Raw genomic sequence first — 19,090 nt, 5'->3', positions numbered from 1 at the left:
GTACAAAGAAAAGGAATACAAAATACACAATGAAGACATGTTCCATTACACTGGGAGAATAACATTGCTCTAGTGAAAAACACACGACCACAGATGAAGCATCTGCTGAAAAAATACAAGCATCTACCTGCCTCCATATGATTTAACTCAAAACAGTGTCAAAACTTACTAATACACATTAAATGTATAGGAACTTACGGATGAAGCCGATATTGTGGACTTTAACACCAGGATTGCAGAGATTGCCATCAGATTACAAATGCTGTCACTGCAGCAGCTAAAGAGCACACTACTTCCTGTAGACCACTTCCTCTACAAAAAAGACATTCTGCTTAGCTACCACTAGGTGGTAGTAACACTTCTTAAACAACTATAATATGTCCGTTCCATGACATTCTCTAAGAGAGAGAGACAGTTTTTTGTTTGGACATATTCTGGAACTGGCCCTAGTAGTTGTTATTTTATTTTTTTATTGTTTACTTTTGTTTTGCGTTTGTTACAGTGCGCTGAGATAAGAAATCTGAGAGGTGTGATCCACCGGCGGTGATATTTTGTGAGTTCATGATTTCAGAATCAGCTCTCGTTTATCCAGGCCTGGAGGATTGAAATTTAATGTGCTATGAACTATTCTTACTGGAAACTGTCACAAAGTGTGCTTCTCCATGATTGTAATGTTCTTTGGAGAAATTCACTTATATGATGGGACACTGACCACATGAGATGGTAAGTCCTGAATCTAAAAGCATTGCAGCGAGTCAATCCAGTCCAAAATCATAAAGAATTGTTTTCCTTTTAAAAATCTGACGTGATCTTGCTGTTGAGGGAGACTGGAATAGGTTGCATGTGGGACTCCATTATCAGCAATATCTGGTATGGATATGTGTGAATGAATGCGTGTGACTGGACTGTGATGACCACGTAGACTAAAGTTTTGACTGACTTGATACTGAGATGAAGACTGCACCAACTTTAGGATTAGTAAATGTTGACAAACAGCCGGTAAGAAAAGGGTGGATGCTTTACTTTGTTCTGTTTTTTGCAGGAGCAGGAGGACAAGAGAGACTGGAGGGGGAGACTGTAGCTTCACACGAGAGTGTGGAACTGCAGATTTAACCCTTTGGCTGCTAATTTTGAGTTACTGATTTTTGCATGAAGAAAACTGTGTTTTATTGGCTGTGTTTTGATTAGAGTATCACATTGCATGGTTGGGAACTGCAAAGGAGGGGACTGCCACTCTCAGTGTGGAGGTTTCTAAAAAAGACGAAAGTGTAAATGTCGTACTTTTTCAGAAAAAGGAGGGAGATTGGACAACATGGAAAATGGACAAGAAAATCAGCGGAAAATCAAAATCAGCATACTTATACAGCTGCACATCACCTATGGCACGTAAGTAATCAACATGGCTGAAGGAATGACATTAAGGAAACATCAACAACATGACTGCAAAAGAAGCTGTTGTGGACATCAGATTGACATCAGATCTATAAACTGAGCCACTGGTACATCCAGATCTTGAGAAAGCTTGCTGTGGTTAATTAGAGCCTTGAAGGAAACATCACACAATCTGCCTTAGCTCAGGTGGCAGAAATTTTGTCTCTCACCAAAGGCAATACAACTTTCAGGAGGAGGAAGGAGTAAAACATCTATACAGACTCAGCAGACCTGACAAATGAATGCGCTAACAGAGGAGTCATCACCATCATTTGACAGAAGATGACATTAAAACAAAGAGGCAGGAGCCTACAAGATCAGTGAGCGGATGGAGAAACAAACAACACAGAATAGTGGACGTACATGGTGAGAGATCAAGTTGCCCCAACAAAACTTGGTCAACTATTGTTAAAACCACCACATGGTCCTTCACATGAGAGCAGAAACAGACTCAGAAGAACATGGAAGGCCTGTAAGTGACACCCACACATGGAAGAGATGGTGGAAAACTGTGTGAGCGCAACACCTGTAATGAATACAACCCAAAGCAGCTGTACCAGTGTTTAAACAGGGAAGTTTACAACACTGGAGGCTCCTTTTGGGGACATGAAAATGGATTCTACAGACACGAGGAGCTGACAAAAAGACACCAAAGAACATGGAAATCTTCTTGTGATGGTGGACAGATTCACCAACTACGAAGAAGCAACACCCTGGAAAGAAAAGACGCAAACCCAGTCATAAAATGGCTGTGAAATGAACTGATACCAAGACATGAAGTACCGAGAATCATTAAAAATCAGACAAGAGATTCCACTGTAACAACGAACATCTGAAAGAAGTGGAGAACAAGTTCTGACATGATTGATCACTGGAACATCTTACCATTCACCATCGCAGGCCATTGTAAAAGGCCAATTAAATATTTTACAGGAAAATCGCCAAAACCAAAACAATAACAAAGGGTATGATATGATTTGTCACATCCAAAACAGAGCTGTGTAATGATAAACCCTGGTCCTATAGCACCCACTTGGCCACACCACCAGTTTTTCGCGACCAAAGGAGGGTAATTACAAATGTTCGAGGGAGGAATATCACCGAAAAGTGGGAAAGGTAAGCCCTGATGGGTGTGATAACACCATAAATGTCACTTATGGTCAAATTCTTAAAATGTGACTCCAAGCATAAAATTTAGAGACAGAGAGAGAGTTCTAGATAAACATAATTTAGCTAACCCCGTAGGGATTGAGGGTGAGAATCTATACTATTTTGAAATAACACTAAATATAATGTTGACCATGTTGATTATGTTTATTCCAATGTGCAGAGATTGGCTAATGTGACCAGGGAATGTAATACACAGGACTGTCAGAACAGTCGGCGTTAAAGTCACCTTTCACAGTCCAGACTAGGCTGGCGTTGGACATCCTCAGGATTGAAAAGGGTTGGCGTGATCAAGGTGTGGTTTGGCTAGTTGTATGTATATTTCAAAATCATACAGCTCTGGATGGGCCAGTTACCAGGGCATGGAAGGATGACAGACATTATCAAATGAGGAGAAGGAATTTTCTGGGATTGAAGATCCTCTGGATGAGTGGTTGACTGATGCATGCAGAAAATAAAAGCTATTATTTTATCATTGACTGGTAACTGAGAATTGGCCATATTCACAGCTGTACTGACTTGTTGTGGACGCAGTCTGTTTCATGTTAAATTAATCTACGTATATTTGTTGATGAGTAGTGATGGGTCGGTCGTGAACGAAATGGCTCTTAGAGCCGGATCTTTGACGTGAACGACGTGAGCCGGCTCCTTATTGCCAGCCGTGGGGTTTTTTTCTTTCTCTCACCCTCTCTCTCTCTCGCACGTTTTTTCCGCTTCACGCTGGGAAGAGGGGGGAGTATGGGCTCAAAATGTGGTCATAAATATTTTGTACTTGTAAATCAGGATTTAGAATTAGAATAGAATAGAATTCAACTTTATTGTCATTGCACATGCACAGGTACAGGGCAACGAAATGCAGTTTGCATCCATCCAGAAGTGCTTTAGTGATATAGATATATTACAATATATATTAGCAATAATATAGATATGTAAGTATGTTACAGAAATGGGTCTATTATGGTATGTTATAATGTACACGGTATGAAGTATGTTATGAATATTCTATAACTATAAGTATGTACAGGCTGTAGTGAGTACAAGCTATGTACAGCTATGTACAGGCTATGAACAGGATATAAATATGAAAATAAAAAACTATACAGAAATCTGAGATATACAGTTATACAGAAATGTGAACTATGCAAGTTATAAACAGTTGTAGGATTGTAGGATTAAAAATTATCGTATGATTATTTACACAGAACTATACAGTAGTGCAGTTAAGATAAGTGAGATATGTGGATAATTTCTACAGAGGCTGTATAAAGTGCTAGTGATTGTGAATGGTGGTTCAGTCCATGTTATTATTGTGTGTTTGAGGGTACGGTTGTCCATTGTGTGTGTGTGTAGGTGGTTGTGGGTGTGTGTATGTCCAGTCCATGAGTTTAACGTGGGTCAGATGTCAGGAGGCAGAGTTCAGGAGTCTGACAGCTGTGGGGAAGAAGCTGTTCTGGTACCTGGTGGTCTTAGTCCGGAGGCTCCTGTAGCGCCTCCCAGAGGGCAGGAGGGTGAAGAGTCCATGTGATGGGTGACTGGGGTCTTTGATGATTTTCCCAGCCCTTTTCAGACACTGCTTCCTGTAGATGTCCTTTATGGCAGGAAGTGGTGCTCCGGCGATGCGCTGGGCAGTTTTCACGACCCTCTGCAACGCCTTCCGGTCCGAGGCGGAGCAGTTCCCATACCAGACTGTTATACAGTTGGTCAGGATGCTCTCGATGGTACAGCGATAGAAGTTCACCAGGATGTCTGAGGACAGGTGGTTTTTCCTCAGAGTCCTCAAGAAGAAGAGGCGCTGGTGAGCCTTCTTGACCAGCTTGGAGCAGTTGGTCGTCCAGATGAGATCCTCGGAGATGTGGACTCCCAGGAACTTGAAGCTGCTCACACGCTCCACAGCCGTCCCCTTAATGTGGATGGGTGGATGTGGGTCAGCATTCCTCCTGTAGTCCACGATGAGCTCCTTGGTCTTCTCAGTGTTAAGCAGCAGGTTGTTTGTGTCGCACCACTCAGCCAGACGATCCACCTCCTCCCTGTAGGCGGCCTCATCGTTGTCACTGATGAGGCCAATCACCGTGGTGTCATCTGCAAACTTAATGATGGTGTTGGAACCATCAGCAGGTCTGCAGTCGTGGGTGAAGAGGGAGTAGAGGAAGGGGCTCATCACACAGCCTTGTGGTACACCGGTGTTCATTGTGATTGTAGATGAGCAGTGGTTATCCAGCCGGACATGTTGGGGGCGGTTGGTCAGGAAGTCCAGTAACCATTTGCAGATGAGGGGACTGATGCCCAGGTCTGTCAGTTTTCTGATGAGTTGTGAGGGGTGGATTGTATTGAATGCTGAACTGAAGTCTATAAACAGCATTCTGGCGTATGTGTTGTTGTTGTCCAGGTGTGAGAGGACAGAGTGCAGTGCGATGGAGACTGCATCCTCTGTGCTCCTGTTCTGGCGGTATGCGAATTGGTGGGGGTCCAGGGTGGGGGGGAGACAGGATTTGAAGTGTGCTAGGACCAGCTGCTCTAAGCACTTAGTGATGATGGGGGTGAGTGCTACTGGGCGGTAGTCATTGAGGCAAGATGGGTTGGAGTTTTTGGGTATCGGGACGATGGAGGTGGATTTGAAGCAGGCCGGTACCACAGCGTGGGCCAAGGACAGGTTGATAATAATAGGTTGAATTTGTATGTGTAAAAAGAATTTGTGTGTGTGTAAAAAAGATTTGTGTGTGGACTTAGCCAAAAAAAACCCCCTGCAACCCTATTTTTCTTCCTTTAATCTGATTGGTCAATGTCATGTCAATCACAAATGTAACAATCCAATCAGAGAACGGATGCGTTTGGCTGTCGAAGGGGCACTTTTTTGAACTGTAGTGTAGAAGTGTAGAAATGTAATTTACAGATATAAAAGATTAGAAATTAAAAACAACTTGAGACAAAATACAGCAGCACATATCCAGCAGGATAATTTATTATCACATCTTAATCATAACATTTGAGCTCACCCGTTTTAATAATCAAATTTAAATGGGATTTTAATTCAGCATTTGTAGAAATATTTCTGATTCACATTGAATATATAAATCACAAAAAATCTGTTATAATTTAAAAAGTGACAACATATTTCACAAGTAAATTCTGCATCAATCCAAACTACTGAATGATATAAAATTAAGAACAAATCATCCTAATGACATGTGATTCTAAAGATTCAGTGTGTTAAGTACTATAAGTTTTATTACTACAAGGAGCAGGAAATGTTACTTAGGTTCAGCCTTTAAGGATCTGTCTAGAACCAATGCTACACCTGTCAGAGACTACTAAATGTTTTAGATATGACATGGCATTCACATTAGTTTGGCTTTTGATCTATTAAGTAGCTGTGGAAAAATTACAATGAAAGTCTTTTCACACTCTGAAAATGGAATTTTAAGTCCTGACATCATGATAACTTTAGTTTGACTTGGAAAAAAGCTTCAATTGTAACATATTTATTTAATCCAGGAGTTTTCTTTTAAATCATTTAATGTCCTCTTAATGCTGCTGACATATCTGTAGACCTTCGTAATATTAACCTGAATATCCAAAGAAATTTAGAACTTTCTTAACAAAGCCTTGCTTTTCCGTCTTCTCCTTTCTTTCTTCAGATAATTCCTCCTCCGTTTTTGCAAGTTTGTCTCGTCGCGTTACCTTGGAGATAAGATTTGCCCTCTCCTTCATTGCCTCCAAAGATTTGATTCGAGCCTGGTAACCCTCTTTGACCTCTGATCTTTCTCCCTCAATCATCATGTCAATGTACTCTGGGGTTGTCAGAGGGTTTGGCCTCAGGCTGATCTCTTGCAGTCGAGTTATACACTGAGCTGACTGATCCATGAGGGACACCATCATGTCCTGAAGGTGAACAATCTCTTCTTCCTGCCTCTCAATCAGTTCCTGAACAGTCATCTTTTCTTTATTAGCTGTTTCATACTTGCGTTTCAGCTCTTGCACTGTCTGCTTCTCTTTTACTTGAACATACTCCCAGCTGTATTTCTGATTGAAATGCACACTCCAAATGCATTTTCCAGGACAGACAGTGCACATGCCGTTCATATCCATTGATGCACAGCCACGTTTCTCACTATCTTGTGCTATTGCACATGGGTAGTGACATGTTATTGAACATTTCTGGCAGTTGGTGATGAATGCTCCTTTCTCTGTGATTGGTTTTTTGACTGGTTTAATAACATCCACCTCAATCTCAAAGTTTTCATTTGAAGTTATGACTGCTTCATACTCTTTGATCTTTTCTTTGGTTGTCCTAATTTCTTCAAGCTTTGCTAATCCAGTTCTAACTTGTGGTTGCAAACCTTCAATGGCTGTTTCAAGCTGTTTGCGCTCCTTTAAGACTTCTTTGGTCATTAGCAAGCTTTTGGTTTCCATTTTACCCAAAGCAGTGAAGAACTTCTCCATACTCTTGGCTCCCATCTTCCAAAACATTTCATCAAAGCTGGCATCATCTTCATCAAAATCCACTTCACAGTCTCTGTTGCATCTGTTGTCTGCAAATAATGCTGAGTTATTGAACTTGAAGTGAACCGGAAGCCCTAACTCAGTTTTTGGACACGGGACTGCAGAAACGGTTATTGCCTCAAGAACTGGTGGTTCTTTGCCATCAGCAAAAGTCACCAGCATTTCAATGTTCTCTGCAACATCTTTGCCAAAAATGGAGAGCACCGAGTCAAACACATATCTCTGTGTTGCTGTTAGTCGTGCAAGAGAGGCCTGAGTAACAAAACACACTGCATCAATCTCACTGACTCCATTAGGAGAGGTGAAAAGCCTGTGGATTTGCTCTGTGATCTCCTTGTCTCTTGCTACTCCTCTTGTATCTCCAAAACCTGGAGTGTCCACAATGGTCACGGAGAACGGGATTTTAAAGCCTTCCTGGTGGTGGATTTCATACACAGTGACTTCAGATGTCTGACTGTGAGCTTGTGAACTTGTTGGATCCTCATCAACTAACTTAAATCTGAAACCGTCGTTCCACTCTACACCAACAATGTAGTTGATCATTCCATTGATGAGAGTAGACTTTCCTGATCCTGTTGCTCCAAGAAGCATTATTGTACGATTCTGCCTCATGCTTTCTTTGCCAAACATATACCTCCGACATCCATCTATGTCCATATCGTTTTCTTCCAGGGGCAGTTTGTAAACTGAGGGCAGCTTTGAGTTTGTTTTCTTGCTGATATGTTTTAGGTACTCAGCCAGACGTGCAAATTCACGCTTTGTTGTGCAGACATTAACAATGATGCTTTCCTTGCTTCTTCCATCTACACCACAGTCACATCTGACCCTGACTGCATATTGTGTCTCTGACTGAAGCCCTGAAATGATGGCCTTCTCACCTCCTGAAATTACTTCATTCCACTCGAGGTCATTTATTGTTGAGCTGCTATCTGTTTTTGCGTATTCCACTATGTAACTCAATATCTGGACATCCTGTCCAAGCTCAACAGGCTTCTCCCAGCTAACTGATATCTCACTTGAATATGGCTGAGCTTGAGGTTTTCCAGGAGGGCCGCATGGTAAAGTTTTAATGGCATCACTGATTACATTAGCTGGTCCGACACCTGCTGAGGTCACTGCTCTGCATCTGAACACATACTCTGTGTTTGGCTTCAGATCTCTCACTGTGACTTCTTCAGCCTTTGCTTCTGTCTTCTGCTGCCATCCATCCTCTCCACTGACACAGTACTCAACAGAGTAGGAGGTGATGTTCTCTGCTCCAAATCTGGGTGGAGAAATCTTCAGTGTCACACTGTTGTGGTTTATGTCAGCTACAGTCACAGTTTCAGGCTTTGAAGGAGGCTCAAAGTTCTCACTGACAGCAAATCCACCTTCATAAAGGTAGATGCTGGAACTTTTCTGAGTCTCATTAGTTAACCCCACTGTCAGGAACTTAATGTTCTTGTTTTCCTTGTTGGCCTCTGCAAAATCACTGAAGAGTTTTGCTTTCTTCCTCATATCATCTGCTACTTCTTTTGAAAGGTACCATTGTTCCTTCTCTACATTGTAAGTATGATAAACGTGAACGTCTGTTTTGGTTGTTTCTTTCAGGTAGTCTGATAAAGCTGAGAGGTATGGTTCATCCTTCCCCAGTGAGGTGAAAACAAAACACAGGCCATGCTCTGCACTGAGAAGTTCTTTATGTAGATTATTCTGAGATGGGACAGTCTTGGTGTTTTTCATCATGTTGGTGAAAGACTTTAAGATACTGATTTCTCTCTCTTTACAGTCCATCCACTCAGTCAGGTTTTTGCTGTTGAAAGGTGAAGAATGTCTCTTCTTCAGGATCTCAGCGAGTTCAGCCTCCTCTTCTCCTCCTCCTCTGATTGATGGTAGTCTCTTCGCTAACATTTGCTGAAATCCCAGCTTGAACTCTGAACACATTTCTTTAAAACTTTTCAGTTTTTTGCTAATCTGTGGGAACTGTTGGACAGTGGAAGTTCTCAGTGCATCGTTACACCTCATTTCCAGTTCACTGAAGTCCTCCAGGACGCTCTGTGATTCCTGAACTAGTCTTATACTTATCTGACGGACGAGTTTAGCAGCACAAGAATCTAAACTGGTCAAAGGTAACAGCCAGACCTTCATTGGTACGGCCTTTTCGCCATTGGTTCCTAGTAATGTTGGAAGGCTTTTGTAGACTTCTACAGCTTCCTGAAATGTTGTTGGAGGTTTCTGAAGGAAAAAGTCTCCATAGAATCTGCAGGAGAATTTCTCAACACTTTTTTTGTCCTTATCTTCCATTTTCAGGGACCCTTCACCCTCTATGGAAAGCAAGGGGATCTTCTTGATCATCACCTTCAAGTTGCCCTGGATGTCTTGATGAGTTTCCTCTTTAGAAACCTCACGGTCAAACACAAAGAAAGCTTGAGCCCCATAAAGGATACCTGTGACTACATGTGTTGCTATTCCTTGCTCAAAAACATAGGGATGTTTTACGTTGCCTCTTCCAAGGTGATTCATTGACAGTTCCTGGAACTTTGTTGTAGTTTTGTAGTTCAGTGTCACTCTGGCCTGGTATTTGGATGTCTTGTGATCATTGAGGTATTTGGCTGATCCTCCAACCTCAACCAGTCCTCCCAAGAAACTTGCCTTCAGGGATGCTTCAACATTTAATGCTGAAGATTTGTCCTCAATTGATTCAGATGCAACTATTTCACATTCAGTGTTAGGTTGTTCTTGTTCTCGTCTATCTTTTTCCAGGTCATTACAGTCCCACAGTGTCATTCCTGTTAAAAAATACAAGTTAAAATATTTTTTTATTTTGGATAGAAACACACTGTGGGAATAGGTTAATTGATTAATCCAAATTGCCCATAGGTGTGAATGCGGGAGTGAATGTGAGCGCGAATGGTTGTCTGTCTCTGTGTGTTAGCCCTGCGACAGCCTGGCGACCTGTCCAGGGTGTACCCCGCCTCTCGCCCTGTGACAGCTGGGATAGGCTCCAGCACCCCCCGCGACCCTGAAGAGGATAAGCAGAAGCGAACGGATGGATGGAAACAATGAAAAATGGCAAGAACATCGATGCTTTTGTGTTTTTCATTGTGGAGCTTCAGAATACTGGATATTTTCTTTGTAGCTTTAACCAGATGGATTGCCTCTTTATTTTTAGTAATAAGAAAGTTGTTTTCAAGCTCAGCAAAACAAATTACATGTGTGAGAACATTAAAAATGATATTTTCAAAAGTCTACCTTTAAAAGCAACTAAACTTCACTAAATAGCACCTCTTGCCACTGGAATGCAGATGGTGGCTTAAAATGAGCATCTGTGCACTAAAGTTAATATATTTAACTAAAATTGAACAAAGACAAGTCGTGAAGATAAACTTCAGTGATCTAAAAAAAAAAAAAGGCATTTAAAAAGAAAACTGAACTTGTAAAGCTAGCTAAAATAATAACAGTACAGGAAATATCCTTAGTTTTAAGTATTTGTTAAAGTGTAAAATCTTTACTTTTGTAAGTTGCGTGACACATGCTTATGACACTTTGGGTGTCTCCAAGTCTGGTAAACACAGCATATTGTTCACAGACAGCTGGCATTAGTCTAATTTTTTTCCACATTGAACAATTTTCACATCCCTCCCTCTATACATCCATTTTCCAGTTCTACTTATCAGTTCAGTGTTATATGTCTTATCTGTCATAGTACACTGTGCTGGAGGACCAACACATAGGGACAGACAACCATTCATGCTCCCATTTACACATGGGGCCAAATTAGAATCACCAGTCAACCTGACATGCATGCCTCCACTCAAAAAGGGCCCGGCCTGATTTCAAACCAAGTAGCCTGAGGCTACAGTGCTAACCACTGAACCACAGTGGTGCACTCAACAGTTTTCACATTTACTGTATTTTGTAACATTGTTTTCTTTTTATTAAAACAAATGTGTTTATGTCAAGAACAATATTTATTTCTATTCAGAATTGATGATGGGATGTCGATTGTGGATTTTAGTTCATGTACTGTGGTAAGTTTGGGAACCCTTGATAATTTTCATGATTTTTCTTCATAAATCATTGGTTGTTTGGATCAGCAATTTCATGTAAATATATCATATAGCAGATGAACACAATGATATTTGACAAGTGAAATTAAGTTTATAGGATTTACAGAAAGTGTGCAATAGTTACTTAAACTATAAGCAAAACTTAAAATATTAGGAAGATGCATAAATTTGGGCACCCTTGTCATTTATTGATTTGTTTACCTTTAGCACTAATTATTGGTAAACAAAATTTGATTGGTAAACTCATTGACCCTTGAACTACATACACAGGTGAATCCAATCATTGGAAACGGTGTTTAAAGTGGCCAATTGCAAGTTTTTTTCCTCTTTGCATCTTTGAAGAGTGGCAGCATGGGAACCTCAAAAAAACAACTCTCAAATGACCTGAAAACAAAGGTTGTTCAACATTATGGTTTAGGGGAGGATACAAAAATCTGTCTCAGAGATTTCAGCTGTCAGTTTCCACTGTGAGGAACATATTGAGGAAATGGAAGACCACAGCACAGTTCTAGTTAAGGCCCAAAGTGGCAGCTCAAGAAAAATCTTAGATAAGCAGAGGCGAAGGATGGTGAGAACAGCTACAAAGACCTAGAACATCATCTTGTTGCAGATGGTGTCACTGTGCATCGTTCAACTATTCAGCACACTTTGCACAAGGAGATGCTGTATGGGAGAGTGATGCAGAAGAAGCCTTTTCTGCACACATGCCACAAACAGAGTCGTTTGAGTTTTGCTAAAGCACATTTGGACAAGCCAGCTTCATTTTGGAATAAGGTGCTGTGGACTGATAAAACTAAAATTGAGCTATTTGGGCATAACAAGGGGTGTTATGTATGGCGGAAACAGAACACAGCATTCCAAGAGAAACACAGTAAAATGTGGTGGTGGTTCCATCATGCTGTGGGGCTGTGTGGCCAGTGCAGCGACTGGGAACCTTGTTAAAACTGAGGGTCGCATCGATTCCAGTCAGTATCAGCAGATTCTTGACAACAATGTTCAAGAATCAGTGACATAGTTGATTTTGCGCCGAGGCTGGATATTTCAACAAGACAACGACCCGAAACACTGCTCAAAATCCACTAAGGCATTCATGCAGAGGAACAAGTACAACGTCCTGGAACGGCCATCTCAGTCCAGACCTGAATATTATTGAAAATCTATCGTGTGACTTAAAGCGGGCTGTCCATGCTCGGAAACCATCAAACCTGACTGAACTGGAGATGTTTTGTAAAGACGAAAGATCCAAAATACCTTCAACCACAATCCACACTCTCACTGGAAGCTATAGGAAGCGTTTAGAGGCTGTTATTTCTGCAAGAGGAGGATCTACTAAATATTGATATAATTTTTCTGTTGGGGTGACCAAATTTATGCACCTGCCTGATTTTGTTTAAACAATTATTGCACACTTTCTGTAAATCCAATAAACTTCATTTCATTTCTCAAATATCATTGTGTTCATCTGCTATATGATATATTTACATGGAATTGCTGATCCAAACAACCAACTTAACCAACAAATTAATTAATTAAAAGTTAATTAATTTACTTTTGCATACCACTGTATATTGAATTACTACGCATGAATCCTTACCAGGTATGACTAAATCCTGGCGGCAGTCATACAGCATCCCGAGGCTGAAGGGCCGGCCGAGCGTCGCGACCTCCATCGTTCTGCTAGCTTCAGCATCCATCTCTGTATCTGAGCAGATAATACAAAGTACTGCTTCAACTTCTTTACTCAAGTACAGGCTCTGAAATGTACTCAAAGTAAGAAAGTAAAAGTAGCTCCTTAAAGAACATTTCTACCACCTATTTTTATACAAAGCCAACTGAACCATGTGCTATATTATTGTCATAATAAAATAATATTAGTAGATAGAAATACAAACTTTATTTCAGTCTACATTTTATTTCTAAAAAATAAAACCATCAGCTAAAAATCATATGAATCTCTGCTACAGTTGATGTAACCGAACTCTGACCATGAAACCACAGCCACTGTGCACCAGTCACACATTGTAGCAACCTAACCTGTTTATCCTGCACTAACCTGCAGAGGATTTTCATGTAACCTTTAAATAACACAGTTAGTCTGCCCCAGTTTGTTATATGAAATGCATATATGTAATATGAAAAAACATAATGTAACTTGTACAGACCCAACATCTGATTTAAACACATAAGGACTTGTAAGCTTTACATGTCCAGTTTATCAAACACCGCTGAGCAGTCCTTATCTTTAAATCTAAGCTCTCTTCTTCCTCACCTGTCATGTCTTTCTTATTTTTCTCCATCTCTGACTGAAGTGAGTTTTCTTTTCTCTCCCTGTGAAATACAGCAGCTTGACCTTGAGCAACACTGTGACACAAACGGCACACAAACAGTTTGTGTGTTTGCTGATGTTTGTTGAACTGATAGAAACGCTGCACTTCAAATTACCTGCCACAGCGACAAGGCGTCACTGCCTGTCGTCTTCAGTAGGGGTAGCTATGCAGAAGTAACTTAAGCTTGCAGTTGTTCTTGTGTTGTGCCAAAAAGATAAATTAAACAAAAACACCAGCCTACTTTAACACCCCCTACTAACAACCCAATACAGCACACGATTTGGGGTCTTTCATTTCTTTTTATGCAACATCTCCTGGTGATTAATACACATTCACAGGAACACATTCATGTGTTACTGTTTAGGCTTAAATTAATGGGCTTGTTTTGAAAAAGTTAGGAGTAAATAGGGAGTAAAAGTAAGAAGTTGTCAGAAAAAATAACAAAAATTCTACTTAAGTATAGTAACAAAGTAACAAAAAAAGGGTTAATATATGCTATTTTTGAGACAGTATGCAAAATACCAGGGCCATCCAAATGAAACGTTTGAGCGTTTTAGAGGTGAAGCATTGAGTCTTTTAGTCATTTTATTTTTTAAAAATGACCAGATTCTCTACGCTGTGTTCAACTTCCTATTCTCATCATTTGATATTGATAAGTATTGTGATTCTGATTGATTTGGTTACTGTAAATAAAAGAGACCCAGTGCTGGGCTAGAATAATGTTGCCTCTGCTGTAAAATATGTTTATAGTTATTTATGTAACTTATATAAGGTTTATTTTCTGATAAACCTCAGTCCGTAAACTCAAACACATCATGTTCCTAAATGTAATTATTGTAAAGGTTACATTAAACATCGGTAACTTAGTTACGTTCATGTATTTTCTGACATATTTGATCAAAGAAGAGAAGCAATTTGCATAGGAATTGCAGTTCTTGTCAGTCAGGTCAGAAATATTAAAAATCATTTTCATAATTACTAATGTAGAGTACACTTTTTACTTTTTCCATTGTCCCAGAAAAAGCTAGTGAGTGAAAATACGACATATTTTATGCAATGTTTCCTTAGTCTAAACTACAAAAAAATCCATAATATCCAAAAGTAGTTTATTTTTTCTACAGCTGACACCAGAATATCAGTCATCACATATAATAAACAGTAAATTATGTTTTAGTTAGATTTGTACATTTTTATAAGCATTACTCTTAACCAGTAATGTTCAACCATTTGTCTGAATATCAGACTGTTCCCCGCTGATCCTCCAAAACATTTCTCTTGACTGGCTGATTTCTTTAAACGACACCATTTCATGACATACGTCAGTCTTTAGTCTTTAGAGTGAAGATCACAATGACTCACGCTGATCCAGCACAAAAGCTGTTAGTGGTGAACACAAAAATAAACCAATATCTTAAGATTTGAAATGCTCACCTACTTCAAAGTTCTAATGATCAGAGATGATACTAATGTGCATGTGCAGGACCAAAATGAGAGTTCACGTTTGTTGCACATGTGAGTTAGATGTCCCTCTGTTCCAACTGTGCTCAGTTCATCCTACGTATAATTATTTGTGACAGAGTAAAAGTGGCAGAACTCACAGCACAGCTAGTGCACGTGATGAACACACTACAGTCATGGTGTGGTTCAGTCTCCCACAAAAACATTTGGTTTCATTAATGAATAAATAATTAGCTTGGCATAAAGAAGATGGAGAATCTTTTGAATACTGCACCATAGATAACGTCTGTATAACAAACAAAAACAGATTTAAAAGCAAGTTGTGCTTTAAAATGTAAAATGTAAAATAAATGAATAACTTAAGATACACTTTAGCTTTAAAAAAATAATTTTGATATAAAGCTCTCGTGCACATTTCTTTTTTAGATTTAGTCCTTACCTTCATCAAAACCAATGTTTAAGTAAGAACCAAAGCACCAGGTTACACACAGCATTCACCTTTGCCCTGTGACCTTTGTGAAATGACTTAAATGATGACAGAATTTAGCAAAGATCCACAGCAGTGTGTACAGGAGAACATTAAAAAGACGGAGAGAGCATCAGCGTACTTACAGCAGGAATGTTTGAGTGTCCTAGGGAAGGCTGCAGTTTCACACACTATATCCTCTTTCATAGGGACCGCCCCCAGATCTTTAATCAGGTGGCAGGACAGAAAATCACATGACTTGCTGACTGTACAAAAAGAAAAACAATAATATATTTAAACTTTATGAGCATTATCTGCAAACTGAAGATGCTCAGACAAAACTAAAATGTGAATTTGTAACTTTCTGGAAAACAACATGGTTTGGGGAGTGGATTCTCTAACTAACAAACAAAGGTTTACATTATTGAACATTTATGCTGATCAATTATTTCTCCACAGGTTCAATGTGCCATATGACAACTGCGAAAACAAGATTTATTTTTACGATTGTTATAAACATGACGGAGGAAAATGAAGCAGTTTTTCATTTTCTGTCAAAGCTGACGGTCTTCTAACGAGGGTTTTGTGGTTTTTACTCTTAAGTTCTGTTGTTGGTAAATATCTTCATTTTGTTTCTTAGTTTGCTTATAGTTGATTTTTTTTTCACTTTTCCATCTTTCTGCTTAGTTTGTTCTTGAAAATGTAAACTTTTTGTAATTACAGTTCGTTTCCTGAGTTTGTTTTGCTGTCCTCTTGTTCTCTGTGTCGAGTCCACTTTTCTGTTCCCATATTTTGTGACTTCCTGCTTCATCGTATTAGTATTTTGTCTCTTGTGCTTTCTATTTAGACTGACATCCCTCGCCTTACTTCTCAGTTAAGTTCATCCTCCCGGATGCTTCCTCTACAGTTTTTTCTTCGCTCACAGTTTTGTGCTCCCTTGTTGTGTTTTCTCCTACAAAAACACAAAAAGGTCGTCCAGTCTTCCTCCCCTAACCCCCCCCCCCCCCCCCCCCCCAGTTGCCTGAGCCTGGTTCTGCTGGAGGTTTCTTCCTGTTAAAAGGGATTTTTTCCTTCCCACTGTCACCAAAGCGCTTGCTCAAAGGGGTCATGTGATTGTTTTTTTTCTCTTTTCGTTGCTTTGTTGTGCGACCTTTACCTTACAATATAAAGTACCCTGAGAAAACTGTTGTAGTGATTAGGTGCTGTAAAAATAAAACTGAATTTGAAATTCAAAACTACTTCTAGTATTTCAATCCCTGCTTTCAGCACTGTCATTATTTTTAAATTAAAATATTTTACAATTATTTTTATATTTTTAAAGTTGTTTTGAGTTCATTTGGCCTGCAAAACAGACATTTATGACACTTTCAGGTTTAAGTGCAATACTGGTGGAGTGTACCTGAAACAGTGGGAAAGTCAGTCTAACATTTAGTCATTATTTGTGCAGTTGTATGTAAACTTCTCCCTGTGATTTGTTTAAATAGGCTTAGAACGCCACAGCTTGTCAGTGAACCCTGGTTCTTAAACATGTAACACAAAACCTGTGCATGAGCAACATTAACATTACCTTTCAACATCCTTTTACAATATTTTAATCATTTACATAGTAAATTTAATTATGATTAACAAAAGTCAGCATATCCATGGTTTTATACATAGTCTATGGACAGTGTAAATAAGTCCTTTATATGTTTTTACGAGCTTTTACTCATAACTCTCACTGCATGTAAAGCTTTTTTCCTGAGAGTGAGACACATAATCCAATAAGGAATAATAACAACTCACTGTTTGTAGGTATACATTAACTTAATATTACAATTTTACGTGTGAACAGATAACAAAGTTTGATGGCTTTTACAAAAACTTTGTATGCTGAGAACAATTTGGTCTTTTCAAGGCACCAAAGTGCATCAACAAAAACAGTGATTTTATTATTATTATGATTATTTTATTAAAGTTAGTAGTTGGTTTCTGGCCTCTGGTTTGTGTGTTTAGACCCAACATAAGTCATAAAGACAGGAGAACAGCACAACCTCCTCAAAGCAGCAGTAAACTGTTTTGTGAAATACAATTATTTTGTCACTGGAGTTTGATTGAGTAATAACATCCTTGAGCACACATTTAAACTTGTATTCATTCTTAAATGTGCTTAAAATCTTGCAGCTGCTGCATCTACAGCAGTGCATATGTGGTTTTAGTTGGGTTTAACTGATGCTGCTGCCCACCTGCTGGCAGACGCTACAGCAACCTGCTGCAAATTACACACTGACTGTGGATCAGAGTCAAACTACCCCCACTTACCATACGTAGAAAAAAAGAACTAGTGTATAACCAACTGTGGAAACTGTTTGCCCAGTGAAATGTTCCCATTTTTAGAGGAGAAACAGACTCGACAAAGGGAGTCTGACTGAAAAACCAACTGTCATTTATGTCTTTTTGTCTTATTTATATGTTTCAATTGAAAATTCTTGTCACATTTCAAAACAAATGAAAACAAACAAAAAAGACCAAAGTGCTCCTCCAACAGCAGGTCCAATGTCTACTCTGATTATCAACTTGCCAATAACAAATGACTAATGACTCTCCAAGTGAGGAAATCAAGTTGAAATTCAATAGTCAGTGTAGAGTGTCACAGCCTTATCTAAGCTTTGACATTTAACCATACCGTTATGTTCATTTCTCAGGGAAATAAACATTATTTATATTTCATTATTAACTCAATTACTAACTGTTTCAATCAATATTTCGTGCAGTGGTGTTATGTACTACTCACTGATCATGATTAATTGAGGATATATCACTTGTTTTCCATAAAACAATGTATATTAAAACATTTTTAATCTACATTGGAAACGAGTCATCTGCTTTAGGCTACGTGTTTGAGAATTATACCACGGGGTCAGGTACTTCTGATTAGAGACCTTAGTTTTCACAGGAGCTACAGTATCCAGAGTCGTACGTAGTGAGGAGGTAAAATTATTAACAAGATAATCGACCTCTGTTGGGGTAGCGTTCAGATAGCTGCTCTGCTCTGTGTTGGTACAGGGCATTGACGATGATAACAGTGGCTGGATTATATTCTTAAACTTAGTTACAGCGCTTTCTGAAAGACATCTACTGTGATAACGTCTACTCTCCACTGCTGGGGAGCTAAGCTGGTGAATCCCTAAAGACACAGTGAGTGAATACAGTGACTATATTTAACAGAGAGTGTGCTTTGGATAAAGCAAGTGAAGATTACACTGTGAAATAAGACATTATATATAAAGTTCTTAATTAGATTGGCTACTCAGATAAGCGCCACAAAAAACCCCACTGTATTTTAACAGGAACAGGAAGTGATACTCTGCCACAGAGAGAGCCACCATCAAGTGAGCGCACCACCCACAGCCAGGAGGACAAATGCTTCTTCGAATGCTGGATCTCTCATTGTCTTCGTCTTTCTTATCCTTGGGAGGAGTTCAGTCCTGATTCAGACAACTTATTAGAAAAGAGCTGGTCCAGAAACTTTTTCGATGAACTTACCTTGTTTTATATTTTCATTCATGGATTTTTTCCTATTTCTCTTTTCTTACTTTCTTGTTGTTACAAAAAAAATAAATAAATCACTAAATTGTAAAACCTGGTCTGTTCATACTTCTCAGTTTGGTCTCCCTGTATCATATGTGTGCATCATATCTGTATCAAATAAG

General features: G+C 39.3%; 1 protein-coding gene across 1 annotated transcript; it reads right to left on the bottom strand.

The window, feature by feature from the left end:
* Positions 1 to 5,534: 5,534 nt before the first annotated feature.
* On the bottom strand, positions 5,535 to 17,809 carry LOC102776344 (uncharacterized). Its single transcript, XM_087832568.1, has 4 exons — positions 17,700 to 17,809; positions 15,545 to 15,664; positions 12,742 to 12,849; positions 5,535 to 9,866 (listed from the first exon to the last, which is right to left on the bottom strand). Exons 2-4 carry the CDS (start codon positions 15,603 to 15,605, stop codon positions 6,157 to 6,159), a joined length of 3,879 nt encoding a protein of 1,292 aa, XP_087688694.1. The 5' UTR covers positions 15,606 to 15,664; positions 17,700 to 17,809; the 3' UTR covers positions 5,535 to 6,156.
* Positions 17,810 to 19,090: the final 1,281 nt, after the last annotated feature.

The sequence above is a fragment of the Neolamprologus brichardi genome, chromosome 18 (assembly GCF_056152115.1).
Source record: "Neolamprologus brichardi isolate AB-2024 chromosome 18, ASM5615211v1, whole genome shotgun sequence".
Lineage (NCBI taxonomy): Eukaryota > Metazoa > Chordata > Actinopteri > Cichliformes > Cichlidae > Neolamprologus > Neolamprologus brichardi.
This window is presented reverse-complemented; position numbering and strand designations above follow the sequence as displayed.